Source organism: Astatotilapia calliptera, chromosome 17 (assembly GCF_900246225.1).
Source record: "Astatotilapia calliptera chromosome 17, fAstCal1.2, whole genome shotgun sequence".
Classification (NCBI taxonomy): Eukaryota; Metazoa; Chordata; class Actinopteri; order Cichliformes; family Cichlidae; genus Astatotilapia; species Astatotilapia calliptera.
Window position 1 is genome coordinate 23313062 of NC_039318.1, and position 23378 is coordinate 23336439.

At 40.8% G+C, this 23378-nt stretch overlaps 1 protein-coding gene across 10 annotated transcripts in view; it reads right to left on the reverse strand.

Annotated features, from left to right (window-relative positions):
* ppp1r12a (protein phosphatase 1, regulatory subunit 12A) overlaps positions 1 to 23378 on the reverse strand; it is a 62775-nt gene that overhangs the window by 6031 nt on the left and 33366 nt on the right. For 2 of the 10 annotated variants that reach the window (XM_026146018.1, XM_026146023.1), the window contains exons 4-25: positions 18853 to 19012; positions 18113 to 18257; positions 17969 to 18043; positions 17734 to 17825; positions 17238 to 17395; positions 16922 to 17037; positions 14320 to 14544; positions 14059 to 14150; positions 13674 to 13787; positions 12742 to 12894; positions 11846 to 12010; positions 11142 to 11276; positions 7914 to 8004; positions 6756 to 6935; positions 6467 to 6635; positions 5489 to 5610; positions 5278 to 5343; positions 3474 to 3490; positions 3270 to 3387; positions 1323 to 1427; positions 1192 to 1239; positions 167 to 217 (exon numbers count right to left, since the gene is read on the reverse strand). In XM_026146018.1, the coding sequence (XP_026001803.1) occupies positions 167 to 217; positions 1192 to 1239; positions 1323 to 1427; positions 3270 to 3387; positions 3474 to 3490; positions 5278 to 5343; positions 5489 to 5610; positions 6467 to 6635; positions 6756 to 6935; positions 7914 to 8004; positions 11142 to 11276; positions 11846 to 12010; positions 12742 to 12894; positions 13674 to 13787; positions 14059 to 14150; positions 14320 to 14544; positions 16922 to 17037; positions 17238 to 17395; positions 17734 to 17825; positions 17969 to 18043; positions 18113 to 18257; positions 18853 to 19012 (2597 nt within the window). Of the gene's footprint in view, positions 1 to 166; positions 218 to 1191; positions 1240 to 1322; positions 1428 to 3269; positions 3388 to 3473; positions 3491 to 5277; positions 5344 to 5488; positions 5614 to 6466; positions 6636 to 6755; positions 6936 to 7913; positions 8005 to 11141; positions 11277 to 11845; positions 12011 to 12741; positions 12895 to 13673; positions 13788 to 14058; positions 14151 to 14319; positions 14545 to 15676; positions 15785 to 16921; positions 17041 to 17237; positions 17396 to 17733; positions 17826 to 17968; positions 18044 to 18112; positions 18258 to 18852; positions 19013 to 23378 lie in introns of all 10 variants that reach the window. The other 8 variants (XM_026146025.1, XM_026146024.1, XM_026146017.1 and 5 more) reach the window with 8 other exon arrangements.

Below are 23378 nucleotides of genomic sequence, written 5' to 3' on the forward strand. Positions count from 1 at the left end.
TCTAAACTAGTTAAAAGAGTAAGATTACCTCCCCTGTGTGAGGGGTACCTGGACCCAAATACTCTGAGCGGCAAGTGTAGCAGTGTTACTGTCTGTCAAAATTATCTGATTAGGTATATAATATGCCATTTACAATTTTTTAATTCAGTATGTGTGTGCTGGGTACCTTAAGTTCCTCCTCCATCTCAGAAATCTTCCTTTCTAGAGCTCTTCTTTCCTGTTGGGTGGAGGAAAGCAGATTAAATCTGAACCACGACACAAAATAAACACTCCAGTGCAGGCATGGAAGGAGAGGTGTAGGAGATGGTCGGGATGTAGTGGTGACAGGGCACGCTTGAACACAAGCTTATCTAGTGAGGCATCTGCAAGCGGCAGCCAGTTCAAACTTATACATTCAATTCATTTAAAGCCGTCTAAAGACTGGAATGAGTCGAGAAACAGGGATGAAGATGTTTAGAGGTTGTGTTTGATGGTTATAGCTAATGAAATGATTCATGGGCAAGGATGTCAAATGTCTTTAAACCCAAAAGACAATCCTATAATGTAAAAGGCGACAAGGAAAGAATGACTTGTATGATGACAAAATGTTGCTTAGATTAAAGCATGGGCTTAAAAATAATGGATGATGTGGCTACAGGAGCTGCAGCTGAAGATGCCAAAGCCATTACAGAAAGGGTGAAAACACACATGCACACGTTTTTATATAACAGCAATTTAACAGCCTGCAATTATTCAACTTTCTACAGAAACTGAGGTAATTTCACACACTTTCACACACTGGAAAAACAAAAATAAGCAGTCTTGAGAAGTGGTGACCACACGCTGCCTCTGAGGTTCAATAAACAGGTGAATAAAGAAGGTTGCAGTGTTCTGGGTGGCGTGGAAGGAGGGCGGGCTTCCCTTTGACCCTCAGCTACGTGAGAGACGACAGCCAGCAGCAAAGAGGAGACTAACACAAAAACTCAGGGTAAGATCATACCACCACCCAGATGATATTGGGGCCTGCTTGTTACCTTCAGACATAAACCCATTGGGGCAGTGTTACTGGGATGTTTAACCAAAGTAACTGAAATAAACTATATTTAGTCTGAGACACACAAGTTATACATGTTTTTAGTAAATGTGTTAATTTAAAATAAAATAAAAAAGGGACATTTGCAACAGAAGTGGGTTATTACACTAGCTCATTACCCTTTTCTCCATCTCAAGCTGTGATCTGTCAGCGTAGCGTTCCTGCCTCTGCAATGGGAAACAAAACTGTGTCAGAAACCTTTACAATCCCATCAGGATGTTTAGCCATCCCATGAAGTGCTTCTCTATACCTGTGTGGCCTTCTCTAGTTGTAACTTCAAGTCTGCCAGCTCCAGGTCTGTGTCACGTAACTGAGCCTTCAACTTCTCGTTGTCAGCTAATGTTTGCTCGTAGAGCTGAAGAGAGGACCAATCAGATCCAACAGTCAGAAAGTGCAGCAGTCAAACTATTTATAATCAAAGATTTGTTGAGACTGGCCTACCCACTGAGAAATGGGGCACATACATAAGCTTTGGTTTGCATTTTTAGCTTGTTTTTCTGTTTAGTTTTAAGCTTTTAAAAAAAGTTTTTGTTTACAAAACCAAACCTCAGAGACGCGCAGACATCCCAGACTCAAATATGCACAAAGACCCTGCTAAAGCTCACTGTGTTAAAAATATTCCTTTGTGTTTCCAAAGCAAAAACCTGTGTTACATTTATTTTTATTCTTGTTTAGTCAGTTAACTAAAATGCATTTTTACATAATTCATTTTACTTTTAATTAGAATAAATTTGGGCTTGAGGCAAGGTTTTATTACTCTACCATCTGCCGGTTTAGGCAATTACAAATTAAAAAGGAAGCCTATGTTTTGTTAATTGGTGCATGTGCAGTGCCATTGATACTTTACAATACTTGCACAAGACAACAATGCTCGGTCCTACTTATGTTGGACCTAACATCGGTTTTTGACACTGTTGACCACCACATCCTCCTTGAAAGGCTTAAACACTGGGTTGGTGTATCTGGAACTGCCTTAGAGTGATTCTCCTCATATCTACATCACCGATATTTTTCTGTGGTGGTCTCCGATTTTAGGTCATCCTCAACCTCCCTCACTTGTGGTGTCCCTCAGGGTTCGGTTTTGGGGCCTTTATTGTTCTTAATACATCTTCTTCCCAGCATATAATGGGCTCTTTTGAGGACATTCCTTATCACCGTTATGCTGATGATATTCCGTTGTACATCTCTTTTAAACCCCAGGATTTATCTAAGCTTTAGCTTCTGAATGACTGCTTAGATTCCATCAAATGTTGGAACATTGGTAAAACTGAAGTCCGCATATGCACTCCGGACATATTTTTATCCCAGATAGTGAAAGCCTTGGTCCTCTCTCAGTGTATCTTAAATCCTCTATCGGGAATTTAGGTATCACTTTTGACTCAAGTCTTACATTGGATGGGCATGTGAAATCTCTGGTTCTGTCTTGTTTTTATAATTTAAGAAATGTGGCTAAGTTAAGCCCCATTTTATCTCGCTGTGAACTGGAGATTGCTATACATGCATTTATTTCCTCATGTTTGGACTATTGTAACTCGTTGTTTATGTGTCTAAACAAAGGTTCTCTGGATCGTCTGCAGGTTGTGCAAAATGCTGCAGCTAGGCTGTTGACAAAATGCGCCAAGTATTCAGTACACTGGCTTCCTGTTGAATTTAGAGTACATTTTAAGATCCTGGTCTTGACATCCAAAGCCTTGCATAGACCGGCACCATCCTACATCTCTGATCTACTACAGCCCTATGCCCCTAGCAGGTCCCTGAGGTTATCTGATCAGGGCTTACTTGCTATAAAACAGACTGAGAACTAAGGGTGAAAGAGCTTTTGCCACTGTGGCCCCGAGACTCTGGAACGCTCTCCCTCATAAATTAAGAACCCTGGACTCTGTAGTTGTTTTTAAAAAAACAACTCAAAACTCACCTTTTTAAAACTGTTTTTGGTTAATTTTTTGCCTGTTTTATATTGTCCGTTTTACTTTTTTAGTATTTGTCATCTTATGTGCAGCACTTTGTGATTCTGTCTAGAAAGGTGCTATAGATATTTTTTATTATTTATTTAACAGTACTGTGCTAAAGTCTTAAGATTATTATTATTACTATTAGGCCTCACTCCTTGGAAGCAAAATGTAAAGAAATGAAGGATGTCTCAAGACTTTTGTACAATACTTTGTTTACGAGTTTGAGTTCTTTTGAAAATAAATACCTTCTTGTAGTCAGTGGCGTCATCTTTATCCAGTCGGCTAGAATACGGCCTTCGACTTTCACCGTAGCTACGGGTAAAAAGAGTGTCATTACGCTCTAAGGATGAAGTGCTCTCATTCCTGCAACAGTAATGACAGGCATTTGTTTAAAACACAAACACACAAACACAAAAAAGGAACATAACATGTTGGAGGGGAAAACCTACCTGAACAATCGGTCACTCTGTAAGAAAGAAAAACAAAACAAAAAGTTAGAAAGCAGTTTATTCTGCCATATGATGTTTTCAGTCGCTACACTTGGAAAAAATGCTAAAATACTAGAAGATTCAACTCTGATAGAGGGTTTCAAAAGAAAAGAAGAAAAAGAAAAACGAAAACACTAAACAGTAGGATGGAACCAGTTATTTAGACTACAGCACCCGACTTTCACTCCCAGCTGCTCTGCATGCACATACAGACACAGTAACAACTAACAGCTGACAGGCCAGCTACAGCCTTGAGGTGCCTGCACTGTGCCTCTAGGTCTGCTGTGCTTGTGTAGTGCCACAGCCATGAGAATGGAGCCAGACATCAGATGGGAAGGTCAGGTTGAGGGGTTGGTCTTCCAGCTATTTTAAAAATTGCAGTCTCCTTCTGGAGGCAGAGAGAGTGTGGTGACACAACAATGCTACACTCTGGGTTTTCCTGAGAGTGCTTCTGGTGGTGGTGGTGGTGTGAGATAAAAGCTGTAGAGCTAGCTCAACATTATTCAAGGAGCAACTGGAGAAAGACTTTGCAGCTAGCTCAGCTAGCTCTGGCCTTTCTGTTGAGAAGGCATCCTGCTATTTTGGGGAAAAGCTTGGTCACAAGTCTGTCACAGTTTCCTTCAGCTGCTTTCAATTTTCCAAGGACACTTCATGCATTGGTTTGTTTAATTGAAGAGGTACTTAACTTTGAAGACAGACTCTGGAATCAAATTGGCTGTTTTTTGTTTTTAAATGATGTCTTTAGCGTCTTATCTACTGATTAGGAATCAACCAAGCATTTTGTTTCAGTACCAACATTTATCAGGATGACCTTAGATGAGCTTAAACTTAAAAAATATTTGCAAACTCAGCTCAAAAATACATTTTTATGCCTGTAATCAAGAGAGACGAGCTGGAATGAAAGAGTTTTTCCTGTACATTTCTGGATAAGGGCTCCTTTCCGATTTGGTCCACCCTGTTTACTGTCCTAAAGGAAGTGATGGTAAATAGCTGTTGTCTCTCTCTCTCATCCCCAGGATCTCTGTACTCAAAGGAAAACTGTGTGTTCTCCATTATGCTTCAAAGGACACTCCCATCCAAACAGGAAGTGCACCCAGCCAACAATATTTTCACAAAGCTGCCCTCTCTGTGGCTTCTAAAGACAGTATGAATGCACTGGATTCCACTGCTTTTTTATGTTTATGTCACCAGAAACCTTTAGGAAAATTCTTACATGTTATTTCTTGTTCGTTTTAAGCTGAAATTCTGACTTCATTTGTGGGGGGGGGGGGGGGGGGGAAGAAAAAAAAAAAAAAGGGCTCAAATTTAAACTTGGGAAACCTCAGCATGTCATTTAAGTGTGTGTTCTGCCTATAAAAGACCTGCATTTCCTTCCTTTTGTGCTTCTACATGTTTTAAAAGCCCACTGATCTGTTGCCGAGTGAGCCTTTGGTTTGCAAGGTCACCCTCATACACCAGACAATCACCGGAAGGTGGAAAGGGGGAGGACAATAAGAAATTCAAAGGCAGGAGTCCAAAAAAAGAAAAAGAAAAGATAAGCGGTAGGAGAGGAAATCATAGCTGTACAGCACAGAGTAATGAATATCAAAGACTAGTCCACTTCCTTGGCCTTAACTACATGAGATGAGGCGAGGAAGGACCAGAATAGTAAATAAATGCAAAAGATGAAATAGATGTCACGGGATACAAGGAGAAGAGGGATGGAGGCTGGAGGGCTTCTCCTTTAGTCAGTTTAATCTACTTTCTCTCCTATGACCCGAGTTACCTGTGGCTCTCCCTTGGCGTTGCCCTCCTCCGAGTCCGACTGTTGATCGGGGTCATTTTCATCACCCTGGAATTTAAAAAGATATGAAGGTTAGGTGCTGCTTTGGGCCATCCAAATGATCAAAGAAACGTGCACTTCACAAAGAGTGCGATGACCACTTCAAAAACTGAGCTCTAAAGAGAAAGCTTTGCACTGTGTGCAAATCTCTTACATCCTGACTCCAGAAGGACACCCCAGTGGAACGTCTCTTTTCGCGGGGCCGCCTGCGATCCCGTATGGAGCGGGGCTGAGACTTGTCCTCTCCCTCCTTTTCCTCCTCCTTCTTGTCTGCTTCTGCTTTCATTGAGAAGAAAGTCAACAATTATCGGACAGATGATGATTGTGTCACATAAAGAAAACTAGAGAATTACATCCATGGAGGATTTCATCTCTTCTCTTGCAAACATATTAAAAAAAATAAATAAATAAATAAATAACCGGATGCATGTTTTTGAACTGTGTGCATCTGTGTGAGAAAACATGCCCTAGCTTGCATACAAAACAAGGACTTTAATGCTGTGAGGTGAAACTGTTACCCTGCCACCCTGCAAGTTTGCAGTCTTCTCTTATTTTGAAAGCTCAGTCCTTAATCAGCTAGCTCTGGCCTTTCTGTTGAGAAGGCATCCTGCTATTTTGGGGAAAAGCTTGGTCACAAGTCTGTCACAGTTTCCTTCAGCTGCTTTCAATTTTCCAAGGACACTTCATGCATTGGTTTGTTTAATTGAAGAGGTACTTAATTTAAAAGACAACCCAAACCCCTCCTGTGTCAATGGTCTAAATCAACATTTGGCATATGGCCCATGTGAAAACAGTGGAGACAGTTACAGCGGCAGGCACGTACGGGCTGTGCCTATATGGCTTTATGTGAGAGCACACCTCACCAAAGATGGCACAGTTTTAAACAGGAGGGATTAGCAATCCCCTTGAGGCAACATTAATAAACATCCATTTGCCCAGTTTACTACAGAGCAATTCAAATCTGACAGAGTGCAATGACTGTTTAAGATCTGAAGACATGTGTAGTGCTGCCACACACATACAGCCATGCTTTTATGTGCATTCAGTTTAAATTTGAAGACTTTTCCTCATCAAACACAACCACAACTTAAAAAACTTCTCAATACCTGTATCGGGTATGAAAAACACTCACCCTTTTCTGTATCTCTGGAGGAACGGCTATAGGAGGAGGTTATCCCCGTCAGACTGTTAGGCCTGTTGAGGGAGCTAGAACTGGAGGAAGTGGTGCTAGAGTAGGAAGGGGTGGAGGCAGTGCTGACTGAGGAAATGGTGGAGGTGGAAGAAGATGAAGGCCTTGACCGCTGGGAGAGAGGAGGGTAAGATGAAGAGGTCAGGCTAGCTATAATATTTAAATTATTATTATAAAATATTGTGTCGTTTCAGTAATACATTATAACAATATAAACATTTAAAATATGTACCTCATCGTAGGTGCGGTACTTGTATCGGTAATCATCGTCCTTCGTCTCAGTCTCCTTCTTCTCCTCTTGCTTTTCCTTGTCCTGCTTCTCTTTCTCCTCCTTCTCCTCCTCCCGAGTCTTTGTGGTACGACTCCTGCCGATTGTTTTCTCAGCCTCTTGTAAATCAGTCAGAGTCACACCCTGAAAGAAGGAAAGTCTTTTTTAAATTTCTTTCTTGGATGATTTTTAAAAATTAAGTCTTATATTTGCAGATTCTATACATGCTGCAAAATTGGTAATTAATTAGTTCAAAAAAACAAAAAACTGGTCGACTGATCCAAGCAAAGTTTTCTTTTTAAAACAGGGACAAAGCTCACATTCTGTAAAATGAGCTCTTGGTACAAGAGCTGCCCTGTGTACACAAACAAAAAATAAAAGTCTGGGCTGTCTCAACAAGAATAACAAGTCTTATTTGAACAGTCTGTGGCCATAGAAATACAATACAAACCAGGAACATGCAGAGGTCATCATTTGTTAACAGTTTGTTTTGATGTGGGAATCCACCTTTATTTGGCTTATTAGCCGTTTGAGCAGTAGTGACTATTCTGATCATGTTAAAGCAGGTTTCCTACAACTGAAGACTCAGACCAACATTTAAGAACAAAAACTGATGGGGATTTAAAAAAAAAAAAAAAAAGGTCAGATTAGAGACATAAGTTATGTTTTTGTGGTTTGGTTGAGGCTCTAGTTGTAGGTTAAATTAAACATGTTCCTATGAATACCAAATTCCCATTTTATTTACCCTTCCTACAGATAACATTATAAAAGAATGGTTTAAAGGCAGCATGTTATACTCATTTACTGGGTCTTAGTGCAGTTATATCACTGCATTTTTGCTCCCTTCCCCCTGCTGGTAAACCAACTTTCTTCTGGTTGGCTAGCCCTTGTAAGCACAAGGCTAGAACAGCAGGTGGGTTGAGTTCACAAACAGAGCTTTTTGAGATGGCCATATTAGGATATCTGCTCTTACTGACATCATACAGAGCCAAGGAGCAGTAAAAACACAGTTGAGCCTGACATTTTGGCTCACAGGGTTAAGGGTCATTAAAAGGAACATACACCTTTGCAAACATAAGAGATGAGGACTCAGCATATTTAAGGTGATGTGGTTTAACTAACCTGGGTGGACCTCCTTGACTGTCGAGCCTGTCTGGAGCGAGCTTTCCTCTGAGACTCCGACTCCTCATCTCGCTTTGGAGTCAAGTATGACCTGAAAGAGACACAAGCAAAATACACAAACACAGACACACAGAGGTTAAATATTTAGAGGAAGTAAAAAAAAAAAAAAAGAAAAAGAAAAAGAAAAAAAGAAGAAAAAAAAAACCCCACCTGAATGGGGAAGTTGTGAATCTACTTAAATATGCTTCGTACTTGCCCTCATGATATTGAGCTTTACCATTCATTAAAGAAACAGGGGTTACTAAATAGGCTCTCTAATCAGCAGAAATTGCATCCAAATTAGGGCTGAACGATATATCGCATTTGCGATAATATCGCGACATGATCAAGTGCAATTTTCTAACCGCAAAGGCTGCGATTATACTCTGGACATGTCCAAATTCATGGGCTGCATCCTCCTGAGGCCGCATTTGTAGACAGATTACGTCACAGCGACGCGCCGAAGGCTGTCCAAATTACTACCATATCCCAGAATTCATAGCGCGGCCCAGCCAAACTCCAGTTTCCAACAATGGCGGCCGCTACTAAGTTTTAAAATTACTCATACTAATCTTTCTGGGTCACAAAATAAACTTAACATATTTTCAGGCGAGAAAGTAGTTGTGTAAACATCAAATATCTGCTCGGTTTATCAAGATATCCCATATTTGCAAAAGTGCTTCGACGTTTTCAGAGGCGTCTGCTACCCACCAGCTCGACAGCTAGCCGGGAGCTCGAGTGTTACTGATGCGGCCGAGAACGGCACAACTCCCGGCACATCATTTTCAGATCACCGCGGAGTTTCGCTGCTCGGGTTAAACGTAATATATAAGTCACTTAGACAACCTAAAAATGTTATTGTTGGGCTTTTTTCAGTGTTTTGTTTGTTCGTGAGTAAATCGGTTTGGCTGAGATTAAAGTTATTAGATTAGATAAAATAAAACTTTATTAATCCCCCGGGTGGGTTCCTCCTTGGTTTTCACACAGCTGACTAAACGTCAAACAGAAAACTTATTAAACAGAAGTATGAGACAGTCGAGAATTTACGCCAGTGTCTGGTTATATTTTAGATAGCAAGAAGCAGACGGCCGAGTTTATTAAACTCCACCGAGACAGCGGTGACGCTAATCAGAACTAGCCTTCTGATTCAGAAGGCTAGACCGTCCAATTTCACGCCTTTAAACTTTAAAGGCGTGTTTGTGTGTGTGTGTTTATACAATTGCTATTATGTTTACACTTTATGTGTAATGTTACTGACTGCAGAGATCAGTAAGATGTGTGTATTTTTTATTTATTAGTTTTATTTATTTAATATTATTTTTTAATTGAATGACTGTCTAGTAGTTCACAGATGTCGAAAAACTGAGTGTGGTAAAGCCACTGATTTTGTTTATGTATATTTCTGCAATCTGCACATTGTACTGACTTTCATTTTAATGTTTACACCAGGGTTCCTTGTCAGCACTTTATGCTCAGATGTTTGTAAGCTAAAAATAAACTATTGTGTATGTTCAAATATACTGTTGTGATTGAAGAAGTTAAATAAAAATGTCAGTCATCAATTCATGCATCACCTCATGTCATCATAACAGAGGTCTGTCTTCCAGGAAAGAACAGTTTAAAATTAATGTAATATAGTATTGGCCATACTATATGATGTATTGCTTGTCTTTGTTTAATAATACAGAAGACAAAGACCTTAAAAAATAATCGCATATCGCATCGCAATCGCAATATTGGGGCCAAAAAAAAAAAAAAAAAAAAAAAAAAAAAAAAAAAAAAAAATCGCAATTAGATTATTTTCCATAATCGTTCAGCCCTAATCCAAATGTACAGATTTGCTGATAAAGTATTAACACACCTGCTCACACAAATACATGGGGCATTTACAGGTGTAAACAAGACTTTAGCAGTGTTTTATTTCCACCTTAAAACAAGCTTGCAATGGAAATGCGGTTAAACTACATGTAAAGAGCCAGGCGTTGCTTTCATCTGACGTGTTTTCAGCTCTTATTTAGACTACACTGGACTAAATCATCATGCATGTGACACAGGTCAACCTGTTAATGTGATCCTGCTAACCTTCAAAGATGCAGTCACATCACAAAATCTAAATATAAAGATGGAGGTAAGACTGTCACTGTGCGCTGGGAAGTCCTAGAGTGAAGTGTTAAAGACAATTTAATACTTTGTATCAACTTAAAGTAGCAGGTTCTCTTTTTACTATGGGCTTGTTCAGTGTCAAGACTGGAACCCATTAATCCTCCTTACACATCCGTTTACCTCCACAATATTGCTGTGCTTGTGTTTTTACCTAATGGTACATTTCTTTTCTCTGGTAGTTTATTAAAAATGTTAATATTAACTGAGGAAGCAGTCAGCTGCAGTGTAGCTTGGCTGGAGTAAAGGACATCCATGCTTCACTTTCACAGGGGAAATTAAAAACAGCTATTGTAAAAATCACTGCTGTCTGCTAGATATATATTTGTAATATAGCAACAAAGAACAGATATGAGAAAGAGAGGGAAAAAAAAATCTTGGTCATTTTCCCTCTAAGCCAGGATTTTTAAAATAATGTCCTCCTCGTGTGTTATATTTGTAAAATGAGATAAACCTTTAGGTTTAAACGTTCCGGTACGCGAGCTTCATGCCCAAAAGGCAACACAATTTGGGAAATAAAACAGTAATCGCTCGTCTCAGGCTGAAACACGCTTCTATTGGCCACACAAAAGTATGAACTCATTCAGCCCAGAATGGGGTCTTGGCCTTGAGGAAAATGTGCTTCTTCTGCCCACGTTCCTTATAAGGAGAAGTCGCTGGAGCAGTTCAGGCTCTGAAGCAGCCCGGCCCCACTCCCACCGTGACAGGTGGCTTATTTCAGCGTTGCTACAGGAGGACATGCACTGGACCCCCACTCAAACATACACATGCAAGCACAAGCTCTCTGCTTTCTCACTCCCTCCCCAGAATGTCTGCACAGAGTCTAAGAGTGAACACAAACCTACAGAAATGGAAATGATGGTAGCTTTTCTTCATGAAATAAGTCTATGGAAATGCTGAAAGTCTCCTTACATTTAAACAGCACCATAAATTTGGTGGACAGATGTGATTGCGATAAAAAAAATTCACAAAGTTTAAAGAGCTAATAAAAACTAATGAAATCGATGTTTGAGTAGGTGTTTGGTTTACCTGCGTCTTTCGGTGCCAGTGCCAGTGGTAGTGGTGGTAGACGTGGTGGTCGTAGTAGAGCCAGTGTTTATAGTGGGGACGACAGCAGCCGACTCCTTCTCCTTCTCCCTCTCTGCACTCTCCTCTGACCAGTACCTGTTTATACACACATTTTAAACAGATTCCCTTTCAGCTGCTGTAATACAAATGCAACAATCCTAAGCCTGTATATACAATTCAGGGCCAATTACTATACATTTTCTTGCCTGCCAGATGATCGTGTCAGACCGTTTGTTATAAAACCACTTCGAGAGTTAGCTCACCATCTTTTTTTTAAGCACTACTCTCTGGCTTTTGGTATCCACCACTTATGCTGCTGAATTTTAACAAAATAAACAAAACCTAGTAACATGATAAAGTGTTTAAATTTCCACTACAGTAATAATACAGAAAATAAAGAGAATAAAGGCAAACTGTTCAAACTTTGAGGAACTTCTGGAAATTGGTAAATTTATCATCATGGACATGGCTATCAACTAAATTAGAAGACAAACTATTATACAAATATAATACATGAATATGTGGTGAAACTGACCAGTATTACCGCTGCCTTCTAGCTTGTTTAAAGAAAGAGTGCATGACCTCAAATGATAACTGTATAGATTCATTCATTCATTCATTCAGCTGCAGCTGAATTTCTCAACCTGAAAAGAAATAAATTGTACCTGCTGGTGAGACTGGTGGAGCCAGTGCGAGTGGAGGAGGAGCCCAGGCTTGAGTACAGGCCACGATGGCCCGTGGGCGAGGTAACAGATGAGGAGGTGGAGGTGGTCGTGGCGGAGGAAGTGGTCGAGGAGCCCAAGTCCTCGTGTCGTCTGCCGAATGAGCCGCTGTGGAATAAAGAATCATCGGCAAGATGGAATGAGATGCAAGTAGAGCTGTTTGATTGTGGCCAATCGTGGTTTCCACTTTTACTTTAATAATTAGGATGGAAGACATGAGTTTATCAATTTTGGTTTTTTTCCTTTTTCATTGCACTGTATAACAACTAGTGTCCAACTAGTTTACTACACTGCATTGATGGTGAAGGCACATTAGGTGGGAGCAGTGATTGTTGTTAAGAAGGGACAGATGATGATGTCTCACCATGGCATTTTTAGTTGCAGTGATGGCGCTACATCCAAACAAATTTGTTTTATATGACTTCTATGTTTCTATTTAATTAAATAAATAAAATCCCCTCTTACACGAGTGTTTTTAAACAGTTCCTGGGACATTCACACTTCATATGAATGTCTGGAGAAACTTCAGTGACCATTTACATACACGCGGGATGCCACTGATCCCAACAACAAACAGTTACTCACTTGAAGATGCTAATACGTTCTTCTCCTTGTACTGGAGTAATGCACAACTATAGGGTGGTAAATGTAGTCGATTAACATTAATCATGTTTTAAACCACAATTCTAACTGTACTGAAAGTTGTAACCATCAGATAAATAAAAAGCCTTCCAACATTTAATATAACAGGGAACCCAAAACACAAGGTGGTCACTCCAGCCGAGCAGAGATGCAGAAAGTGAGAGAGGACAGGTGGTGCCTCGGTGAGGCTGGTGTACCTGCGGTAAATGCTGTAAGACGGGTAGTGGGAGGTGGGTGGCTGCCAAGGTTTAGTATTACAGGTGTTAGGGTCCAAGTTGGAGGTTGACGAAGACTTGGCTGGCACGTCCCGCGTGCTGCCGCTCCGCCCTAGCGCTAGCGTATGGGAAGTGCTAGCGTGTTGGCAGGCAAGTGGGCGAGAGAGGCATGTTAGCGGTGAAGGCGCACACATACAGACATATATACACGCAGAGAACAAAGAAACATACATATTTAAGACTCTAAAGCTTTGACACACTGTTTGTGCATTCATCTCATTTGGGAGAAGGATGATACTTTGCTGTATTTAAAGAGTTAAAGGATGAGATACATCTAAAATCATCCAATTGTTGGGAGATCTTCACCATTTCCCCCCTTTTCAGAATTAGATTTGAGGATGTCTTGGTTGGAAACATCGAAACTCAGAAACGCAAGAAACAACAAGTTCCAAAGCAGCTTTTACAACTTGAAACTTGAGTGAGTTCATTAGTGGCTCACAGCCAGCATTTCTCCCATATGATATAAATGCAGCACAAGTCCATGTCCAAGTTCTGTGCCACAAACAACCCTGAGAATTTCTTATTTAATTGATTTATTAGATTGTTTGAGGCTTGTAAAATATCTCAGTGGCACAGCAACCTGACAGGACAAGTAGAGTCATGCAAAAGACTCTTTGGCGGTGACAGAGAGGCGCTGGGCTCATTTGCATGGCTTTCAGAGCAGCTGCTGCAAATGCAAGCATGTACATACACATCTCTGATGACATCACTAAAAGCAAATTTCCCTTCAGGTGACTGATAAATTCACTATTGATGATCTACACAGTTAATTTGGTTTCAAAGCTATGAAAGGCACCCGTATGATGGACACGACGAGATTGGGGTGGAAAGTTGTGGCAGAGGTTTGCGCTAACCTGCGCTGGTAGCTGGGGGTTCGGATGGTGGAGGCACTTCCTTCACTGTTCTTCAGGTCGTCATCCCAGCGTCGCCGGGTGTAGGAGCCGCTACGTATCAGAGCAGTGGAGTCCCTGGGAAACCACAAGCTAGAATCGTACCCCACGTTTCCACAGTAACATGTATACTAAAGGAATAGGTCTCCCATTTTTAAAAATCGTCCTTAATGTGTTTCTTGATTACTAAATCTATCACTGTACATTTTAAAAAAAAAAAAAAAAAAAAAAAAAAAAGCAGCTGCTTAAGGCCACACCATGCACAGCATTGGGGCACCCAGCAGTTAGCAACAGGAGCCACACAATCCAATGCATGTTTGCACAGGGCCACGCGTCTCCAGGGATTCACCTGTTTTCCTTCTCGTCAATGTCCGAAGTACTGGCCAGTCTCCTGGGAATGGTTGGAGCCACATAGGCAAGCCGGGTTCCTTTATCCTTTTCCTGCAGGCAGCACAACAAGCAGGACATAGCTGTAAAGGAGCTGTGTAGTATTGCTACAAGAAAGCTCTGTTACCACAATAAAAAACACAAAACCTTTTAATTAAGAATCATCTACGCAACCCCGCCTACTAAAAAAAACCAAACCAAAACTGCTTCAATCCCTTCTGACCTTCTCCTTGTCTTTGTTGTCCAGAGATGTGGAAAGGCGAGGGCTCGAGGCCGAACGCATAACCCCAGTGGTATCCTTCTCCCTCTGTGCCTCCTTGGTGGCAGTGATCTCGGCCAGCGCTCCATAGCTGCCCGTCTTCCTCAAACCCAAACGCCAGGACGCTGGAGACTCATCCTTCCTCTCCTCCTCCACTTTAGTTGAGACCTTTCCAGCAGGCTGAGTGACCTGAGTGAGGAAAGGACAGCAGTCTAATTAAGACCTCGTTGACCATTTAGAAGGACAAAGATGTTTAGAGGTTTTTAGTTATCGTGGTAAGTAACGCAAAAGTCAAACAGGTTAAAAACAAGTCGGATTAATCCATAAGGGCTGCAAATTTTAGATTTTTTTTTATTTCAGGTGGAAACTTTATTATTTTTAAAAACATGTCAGATGTGACACATGACCAGAATGCCTCTTCCTGACTTCAATACTCTGTAAAATACACTCCTGGTTATATGCCATTTTCAAAATATGATGACTTCAATAACTCTTACAGCCTGTGGAGGTTTTGTCTGAAAACAAAGTTTACAAGCAGCAGAAGTTACACAGACGTGAAATGAAAGCATGATCAAGACAGTGCATTTGGTGATTACAAGTGGAAACACCATGCTAGGGGGATAGGTGAAAAGCAGCTATTGGCAGCAATCAATCGCGATTTTGGTTTTTCCACTGCGCGTGGTTTGTCATGCCATGAACGTCCACGGTTAGGTAACTGTTTTCCCCCCATTGCACCACAGAGGAGGGGACAGGTACCAAAACTATTCCTGTTTGTTATTGCTGCACATTTTATCAGCCTGTGTATGAGGGGCAGAGGCTCATACGCTGCAGCACTGTCACCTGTGTAGCTTACTGCACGGACGAGCCCTACTCGATCTTCAGCTGATAATATAACGATGTTTGGAAACTAAACCACATTATGTCGGCAACTTTGTTAATTTTGGAAAATTTTAAACAACTTCTTAACAAGAAATCACAATAACTGCCTCTTTGTACTTATTGTGATACTAATTATGTAATCAAAATATGAGGATGAATCCTTAGTGCAGGTAAATTGCTAATTTGCTAGTTAACCTCTGTTTGTTCTGTGGTTTAAATGCATTTCCTACATTTTATTTCTTCACAATAAAAGCATCCTGTTCAATCACCAGTGGAAATTTTTTAATGTGAAGCATGAAATGTTCAGTTTATGCCGTTAAACTAGTGGAAAAACCCTATATCGCCTGGATCAGGTCAGAATGGTTAGGGGTGTTTAGTGCTTTATCAGTGCACAGGTGCATGTAGGATTACAGAACAACTCTGGTGCACACCAAGGCCTCACCATAAGTTTTTTGGGCACTAGAGAAATGCCAGTTTTGCGCAAACCTTGACGCCACAATGCAGGACAGCCTGGCTCCGCCACAGGCATGAGGGGAGTAATACATTCAAACTAAAGCCAACCAAGACAAGAGCCCAGGGTGAGAATGATGCAGAGAGAGAATGACAGAGGGAGGGAGGGCATGGAGGAACAGAGAGGTTGAGACAGAATAAGAGAAGCAGCAGCAAAAGAAACACACTTTATGAGCAAAGACAGGCATTTTAAAGCCTAGTCACACCACACAATGCTCACTGACATTAATGTTCTCAAAATAAGTGACAGATGCAAACACTGGAATTTGGACTTTGCTAACTTATTAGACAGAGGACATTGTGGTTTGAGTGAGAATCAGGCTTCAAATAAGGACAGGAACAAGAAGTTTATCTCAAGAGAAGAAACAGAAAAAAGAAACCAAAAAGGCTCTAGATGGGTGTCTGGTGGTGAGACAACCTCCCTTTTTTTCAGGTTCATTCAAGGGCTAAAGTCAGGTTTGGAGGTGGCATCACATATCACAGACTTGGGTGCCTCAAATTTAAATTTTAAGAACGTCCCCTACATGTGCAACATGTTTGTTTCACACTTCGATCTTGCTTCCTTATCGTTTGCTTGCTTGTGTTTTTACAACTTTTGCTTTTCTGTTCTAATTTTTTTAACCTAGAACAAAGAACATGAAGCACTAATGACAAAAAAACAAACAAAGTTTATGATTACATTACATATTTTTGTAAACACCAAATATTATATTTCACAATATTTTAAATGCGTTCAATTAAATCAAAGAGGAAAACCTGCCCTTGGGGAAACTCAGAGGGTTCACTTTAGAAAAAATGCTTGGCATTATTCTGTCAGCAGAGGGCAGCAGTTTCAAAAGTGGAACATGACTGTAATTCAAGGCCTAGTTTTACTTTTACCACCCAAATGCATTTGTCTGTACACTTTGCTCCAACCTTTAGAACAACCTACAACTATACTGCAGAATTTTCCAACCGTCCCTATCCTGTTGCCATGTTTGTTAAAAGCTACTTACATTTATGTTCTCATTCAAGCCAGACAGAGTTATTAATTTATATTACTCATTAATTTAAACTATAGAACTGTATATGCAAACACCTGACTGCAAAATCAGGTTTTTGTTGCAAAGGGAGAATAAGTAATCCCCATCCCCTTTCTCCAGACAGGGCAGGACGGCAAAGAGTTCCCCGGTCGTACCTTTTTAACTGGTGAAGTGGGGGTCGTCACCTGGTTAGTTGGGCTAGTTGGAGAAGACACCGTGACGCTGGTTGGTGTTGTGCTGTTGCTCACTGCTGCTGAGGGCTTGCTCTTTTCTGCTGAGGTTCCCCAAAAAAAAAAAAAAAAAAAAGCAGACGAGAATAGTCACAATATGGTTTCTTGACATATTCTTGACATGCAGAATAAGTATAAAAGGCCCAGAAATTACAGAATAAAATTGGTACTTCATAATTAAGGTTTTGGCTCAAGACTTGAGCCAAAACACCACAAGTCTAACATAAAAATCATACAGTACCTGCTTCAGTCTCTGATTCTGAATCTTCTTCCTCCTCTTCTTCACTAGAGCAGCTTGATTCATCCTTCTTACCCTCCTCTTCTTCGTCCACTTTCTCTGGCTCTAAGGTCTCGATGCGAGGAGCGCTCTTCTCGGGCTCCAGAAGCAGCGTTTCTTTGCTAAAAAACACAAATGTAACACTGTTAGTATAGTACTGCAGCATCAGTAGAGAGTAGGGCTCACAGATAAGCAACGATAACTAGATTTTTAGAGTTTTGAGTTTGGTAAACTGAAGACATTTTCCTTCACCCCTTGGCTTTAGACAGTTTGACTTTCTGGCCAATTGCAGGAAGAATAAGACGCTACTCTCATACATGAAAGCAAGAAAGAAAGAAAAAAAAAAACTTTAGAGAGAACACTTGACAAAGTGAGATTGTTCTCCTAAAGATATCGTCGTACCTTAGCTTTTTTGATTCAGTTAACCATTTCCATTCATTACTTCTCATTAGAAAGTTACCTCTTGATTGGCTTCAGTGATTGATTGTTGTCCCCAGTGGTGGTTGTTTCAATCAGAGGAGATTTCTTAACATCTTTCTTCTCACTTCTCAGCTGGAATTAAGATGATAACAAGACACTCATGAGTCCAGCACAGGAAATGAAATTATACTATAAAAATTAAGACATGTTTTCCCATCATGAGAAGGTTTCTTGGAATCTTTCAAGAATTTTGTTCAGATGCCAAAGTGACTCACCAGATTTTGTTTCTTCTGTAGTTCTTCTAAGTATCCCAGAACATCTTCATCTGCTACATCAAAAGCAGTCTGACCCTGAAGGGAAACACGTAAGAGTTAAAGACTGCACTTAACTAATGACTGCTTCTAGTTCTAGTTCCTCACCATTTTATTTATGATGTCCATGTCACATAGATTCTCAACCAGTATCCTACAGGCCTCCTCTTTGCCCCAGTGTGCTGCTGCATGTAGAGGAGTCCAGCCATCATAGTCCTTAATATTTACATCATACCCTGCTTGGATTAAAAGCCTACAAGGAAGACACAGGGAGGGTGAATGTGTGGAGTGAATGACTGATTTCATTCTGTAAACTGATTTTTCAAAGTGTTGCTAGGCTTCGAGCTCTGTTGTGCGTCAGTATTGTAACCCCAGGTCACTTTTATGAGATACAGATTCCCCGAAAAAACAGAGACGTAATCTGAAAATCTTAGTCATCCCTTAGCAAAGCTCGGTGAGGCTAGCAAATATTTCAGCCAATAAATCTGCCACGACGGGGGAAACATTTGGATCTCTGTCCCGTGTACGGTAGTTGTGCTAAACATCAGAGATCTTAGAGCTATCTATGGCAGCAGAGTGTGCTGGCTGGCTTCCCAGACCAGATGGACAGGCCGTTGCGGTTTCTATCCTTGAGCAGTGCAACTGTATTAACAACCCACAGTGACAATGTCAGAACGAGGCAAGATGACAAGATGCAGAGACCGAGATATGTCTTGTATTACCGATGAGGCTAGGCATCACCACCGTCTTTACTATAAATAGTGTTCAAATAAAGTAACATACAGGAGACACTTTATGTACCAAAGTGTGCTCCAACTGTTTTACCGTCTCTGAGGGCTACTGCTTACTTTAAAACCTCGACGTATCCCTTCGCGGCGGCTACATGGAGCGCCGTTCCTCCAGATTTCGTATGCCGCACGTCTTGGATCTGGCCGCTGTTGAGCCACTGCCGGGCATCCCTCAGCATGATGCGCTCCTCCTCTTTCCGGGCTGCCTCGATATCAACCCCTGGAGAAATGGAGAAGCATGATAGTGTACAGACAGACACCCAGGGATTACCTGCTACTTAGGAACAAGCTGCCCGCTGCAGCAATGAACCTAGAGAGAGAACAAGACCCAATTAGATCAAGATATTTATGACTTCTACTTGTTTACATCCAGAGTAAGGTATGCAAATGTTTGGAACAGGTTGCATTAGTGACCTATTCATATTCTGTTGGAGGGGACGGGACCATTAGTAATAGCAGCTGTCTCTCTCGCAAGCTGCGCAGAATGCAAATGTTGAATATTTGTTCAATTCCGCGCCCCTTAATAGGGATAATGTAGCCAGTGTAATTCACAATAGCAAATACTGTGCGTCAAAGGGACCACAGCTGTGTAGCAAAGGTGCAGCTTTCACATTTCTCAGATTAGCCTACTCTAACTGATGAACATAAGCGACAAATATCAGCTGAAAAAGTTAAGGTATGAAGTCCGCCCGGTTGCTTTTATATTGAAAACATTTTAGAACAATATAGAAACAAATGTACCTATGCAGACACTTAAATCTCTTGTATTGGTTTGTCCTTTTGAGGACCTAATGTAATATCTGAATGGCTTGGCCTGAATGAACTTTTCACCAAGTTTGCCAGCACTGCTCTAGATTACAGCCAAGACAAAACAAAATATTTCAGCTCTGATGAATGAGATGAATTTTTAGGTATTTTCAAACTGCACTTTTATCAAGCCAGGCACTGTTGCATTTCATTGTTAGAAACTTTCTATGGAGGGAACTAGACACAACATGGTTCTGCCATGCTCTGGTGTCAGCCATTTCATCTGCTCTAGGGAACAGCTTTGTGCCAATAATCTGTCAATGTAACAATACAACGGCGGCTGCGAACACTCCAGCCGGTAAGTGGCTCAATATGTTGAAGCTATATGCTCCATGCAGAGCAGCCTGTATTGACACGCCTGTACTGTCTTGATGACACCTGGTTGGAGTGCAAGACTGTCTGAAATGCTCTGCTGCACGATCTGAGAGAGATAAGTACAATGAACTGTATAAACAATGATCCAAAAAAAGGGTCTGAGGCAGAAGCCAAAACTTCAGCTGGTCTTCTAGGATTTTGTTCTGCACTCAGGGAAACATCACCACTCATTTCCTGACAGCGTAGAATGATTTAAGACCTCAAGCTTTTTAAAGCAATGAAAGGACATCTGTGTCTGCAAATCTGCCATGAGGAAAGGGCAGTCAGAGGAAAAGTCTACGTTTACCCAGAGGTTTAGCTTCAGCTAGCTGGAGAGGAGCATGAGAAGGACATTTGTTTCCTAAACAAAGTTCGCCAGACACAGACACAGTGAATTGGTTTCCACTCTTTCAGGTTTCTGATAATGGGTCAATGAGTATTAAATATCATAGAAAAAAAAGAAAAAGAAAGAAAGAAAAGAAATTAACCCACACTCAACACAAGCTGAAACAAGAGCGGTCCAAGACTGCGTGTTTCCAAGCCTAAGGCTGAATATTTACTTCACACAATACTGGACATGTGAATCTCCGAGATATTTAAAGCTCATTGTTAGTGGTTTAATGTCGTTTCCCTGAGTACAACTGCTCGTTTCACGCTAATAAAAATGAAACTTAAACAGGAACATTGAGAACAATAAAAACTATTTTTAGTATAAATTTCATATTTTCCATAATTACAACATATGGGGTCTTTGGATTATAATATTTGTTGCAAACACACACTTTGGAAAGGCAACTGACTCATTTATGTCGACATCAGAGGCTCAGACTACATATATGCACAAACATCTCCTCGTGCCAAATGTGTTGACAAATTTTACCATACTGACAAAGACTTAATGTAAATCACATTCTGCAGAAGTTCTAACAACCCTCCCACATCTGGATTATTAAGAGCAACATTTTTTTGCATTTTAATTTCCTAAGATTTTGTAAAGGTATGAGACAAAATGCCCAATAAATCTTGCACCTGGGAAAGAATTATTCCAAAAATCCAAGTGGTTAATGACACATTGAGCAAGTTGCTCACCCTGCATCGCTTTGAAAACGATGGCTGGTCGCTGGTGGACATTTAAGGCCCCGGTTGTCTAGGTTACACTCTAATGTGTTTTCTAATCTGTGATGTGTCAATCACCAGTATCGTGCACTCTCATTGATAGTCCCTTCAATCTCTCACCGCAAAGTTTATCACGGGATCTGCTCACTCTACATTGTCAGTGCTTTTCTTTCTGGCCTAACTTCATGTCAGTAACTTTCTATGATCTTTGGCCACAAAGTCATTGTGGATTGCTTACCTTGTAGACGCAGCTAAAATGTGCATGCAAATCTGTCCGTATCTTTTTCAGTAATCTTAAATGTACCACAGAAAACCACCATGGCACAGATAATTATGTTGCACATTGAGAGGATTAGTAAGCTAAATTCTAAGAAAGTGAAACTAAACAGGAAGAAAGTGGATTTCAAAGTTTTATGTCAAAGAGAGCAGCTTTGGGACAAAGACTGGGCCTGTTGACTCACTGTCGTTGTGTCCTTCTCTGACCTGACAGTTCTAATAAAATGCTGTCACGGTTTTTACTCTTTAAATAAATATCAGCCCTTTAACATTGATTGTCAAAAGAAAAATGCACTACAACAGTGCATAACTTTCCAGGCAATTTTATGAGTGCGTTTAATATCTACCTGGAAGTGTCCTGAACCAAGAAGGTAACATTAATCAGACTTTGCTTTTTCCAGTGTTTGGAACAAATCTAAACCTCAGTAGGTTGGTTTGGTCAATGAAGAGGTGAACCAACTGAGGCTTGGGAACTGATGGTGGTCCTATGGCCTACCAGGGAAGTTCAATCAAGTTGATTAAGTATGACTTATTTATGGAAAACGAAGAAAACAGGAGTTATTAATTAGTGATTGAAAAAAAAAATTATTCCTTCTGAAAAGAAAAAAAGGTCCAAAAACCACTGTGTTAATCTTGGGAATTGGGACAGGTCAGGCGAAGCAACCACCCATAATCTCCAGGGAAGGAGCCGGCACTGTGTCTATAAAAAGCAGGGAGTAAAATGGCCAAGTAGGACTACAGAACAAGAGGCGAGTGGAAGAGTTGGCAGCAGTTCAACTTTGAGTTTTTACAAGGGAACAGCACATCTTCTACCTGAGCAAAAAGAAGATAAAGAGAAAGTCCACTACACCAAAAAAGGCATCGTGTCCCACTTTGCCCCGTTACCACTTGACCAAGAGTTTGTGTGGTGAACCCAAAAAGAAAAACTTTACAGAAGCCCACACCGAAGCAACCAAAAACCCAACAAGTAAACAAGTAAAGACAAGTCAAAAGAAATCAGGCTACATTTTCATCTGAAGAAAAGCTGCTGCCAGCTAAATCCACATTCCTCCCTTCTTATGCTAACAGGACCTTCAATCAATTGTGAGGCTGTCCACTTTCAGTCCATTACAAGGACAGGCAGCAGCTTGCTTGCTGTGGCTGATGGAGAACACAAGGAAGATGGCAGCGCACGTAAATCATTGGCCCAATCAGGGTCAAGGAGAGCATGGAAGGGTTGTCCCTGTAAAGGCGAAACTACGGTCAATCGCTAACAAGTTTAACCTCATGACTGGCATCTCTTTGCGAGGAGAAAAATCACATTACAAACATACAGAAGCGTTACACAACAGCTGGTTGCATAATGCTGCCCGCCCTACCTCTAGCATAAAGGGCTGAGCTGTGGATTGTCTGCAGCTGCCTTCAGCTTTGCAAATTCACTTTGCAGCTGAGTTTTAATCTTGCAAGCACTTTATGCAAGACAGTGTTTATAATTAAATTCATAATATCCACATACTGAAAATGTATTCAGTAATCTGGTTTAAAAAAAAAAAAAAAGGAAGAAAAAAAGACTGAAATGTGCAATGATTGTGGGGGAAGCAGTGTGAGGATGAACCAGGCAATGCATCCATCATCCATCGGGCAAATCAAAACTGACAGCAGCCACTGGCCAAGACACCTGAGGACTGTGTGGGCGCAAACTCCCCTGACATTACATAATATGGCGCAAACAGTGCTCTAGGTTCAATTATCACTGGATGCAACAAGCTCTCAAATATTTGAATCCTGAATTAAAGAGAACAGAGATTGACAGCTCAGAAAGCCTTTTATCAACAGACTGTTATAGGGGCAACTTAACACCTGAAATTTGTGCAATTCTATGCACTTGCAGAATCTGACTACCTGTGTAAGGTTTCAACTTTGAACCTCAGTGCAAACTATTAACTAAAGTGGTCCAAGACTACATACGTCCTCCAAGACTAAAAATTTACTCCACAGCATGCATGAGTTCAGTCCCTGGATCAAGAAGGGTGTATATAGGCAGATTTATTTTA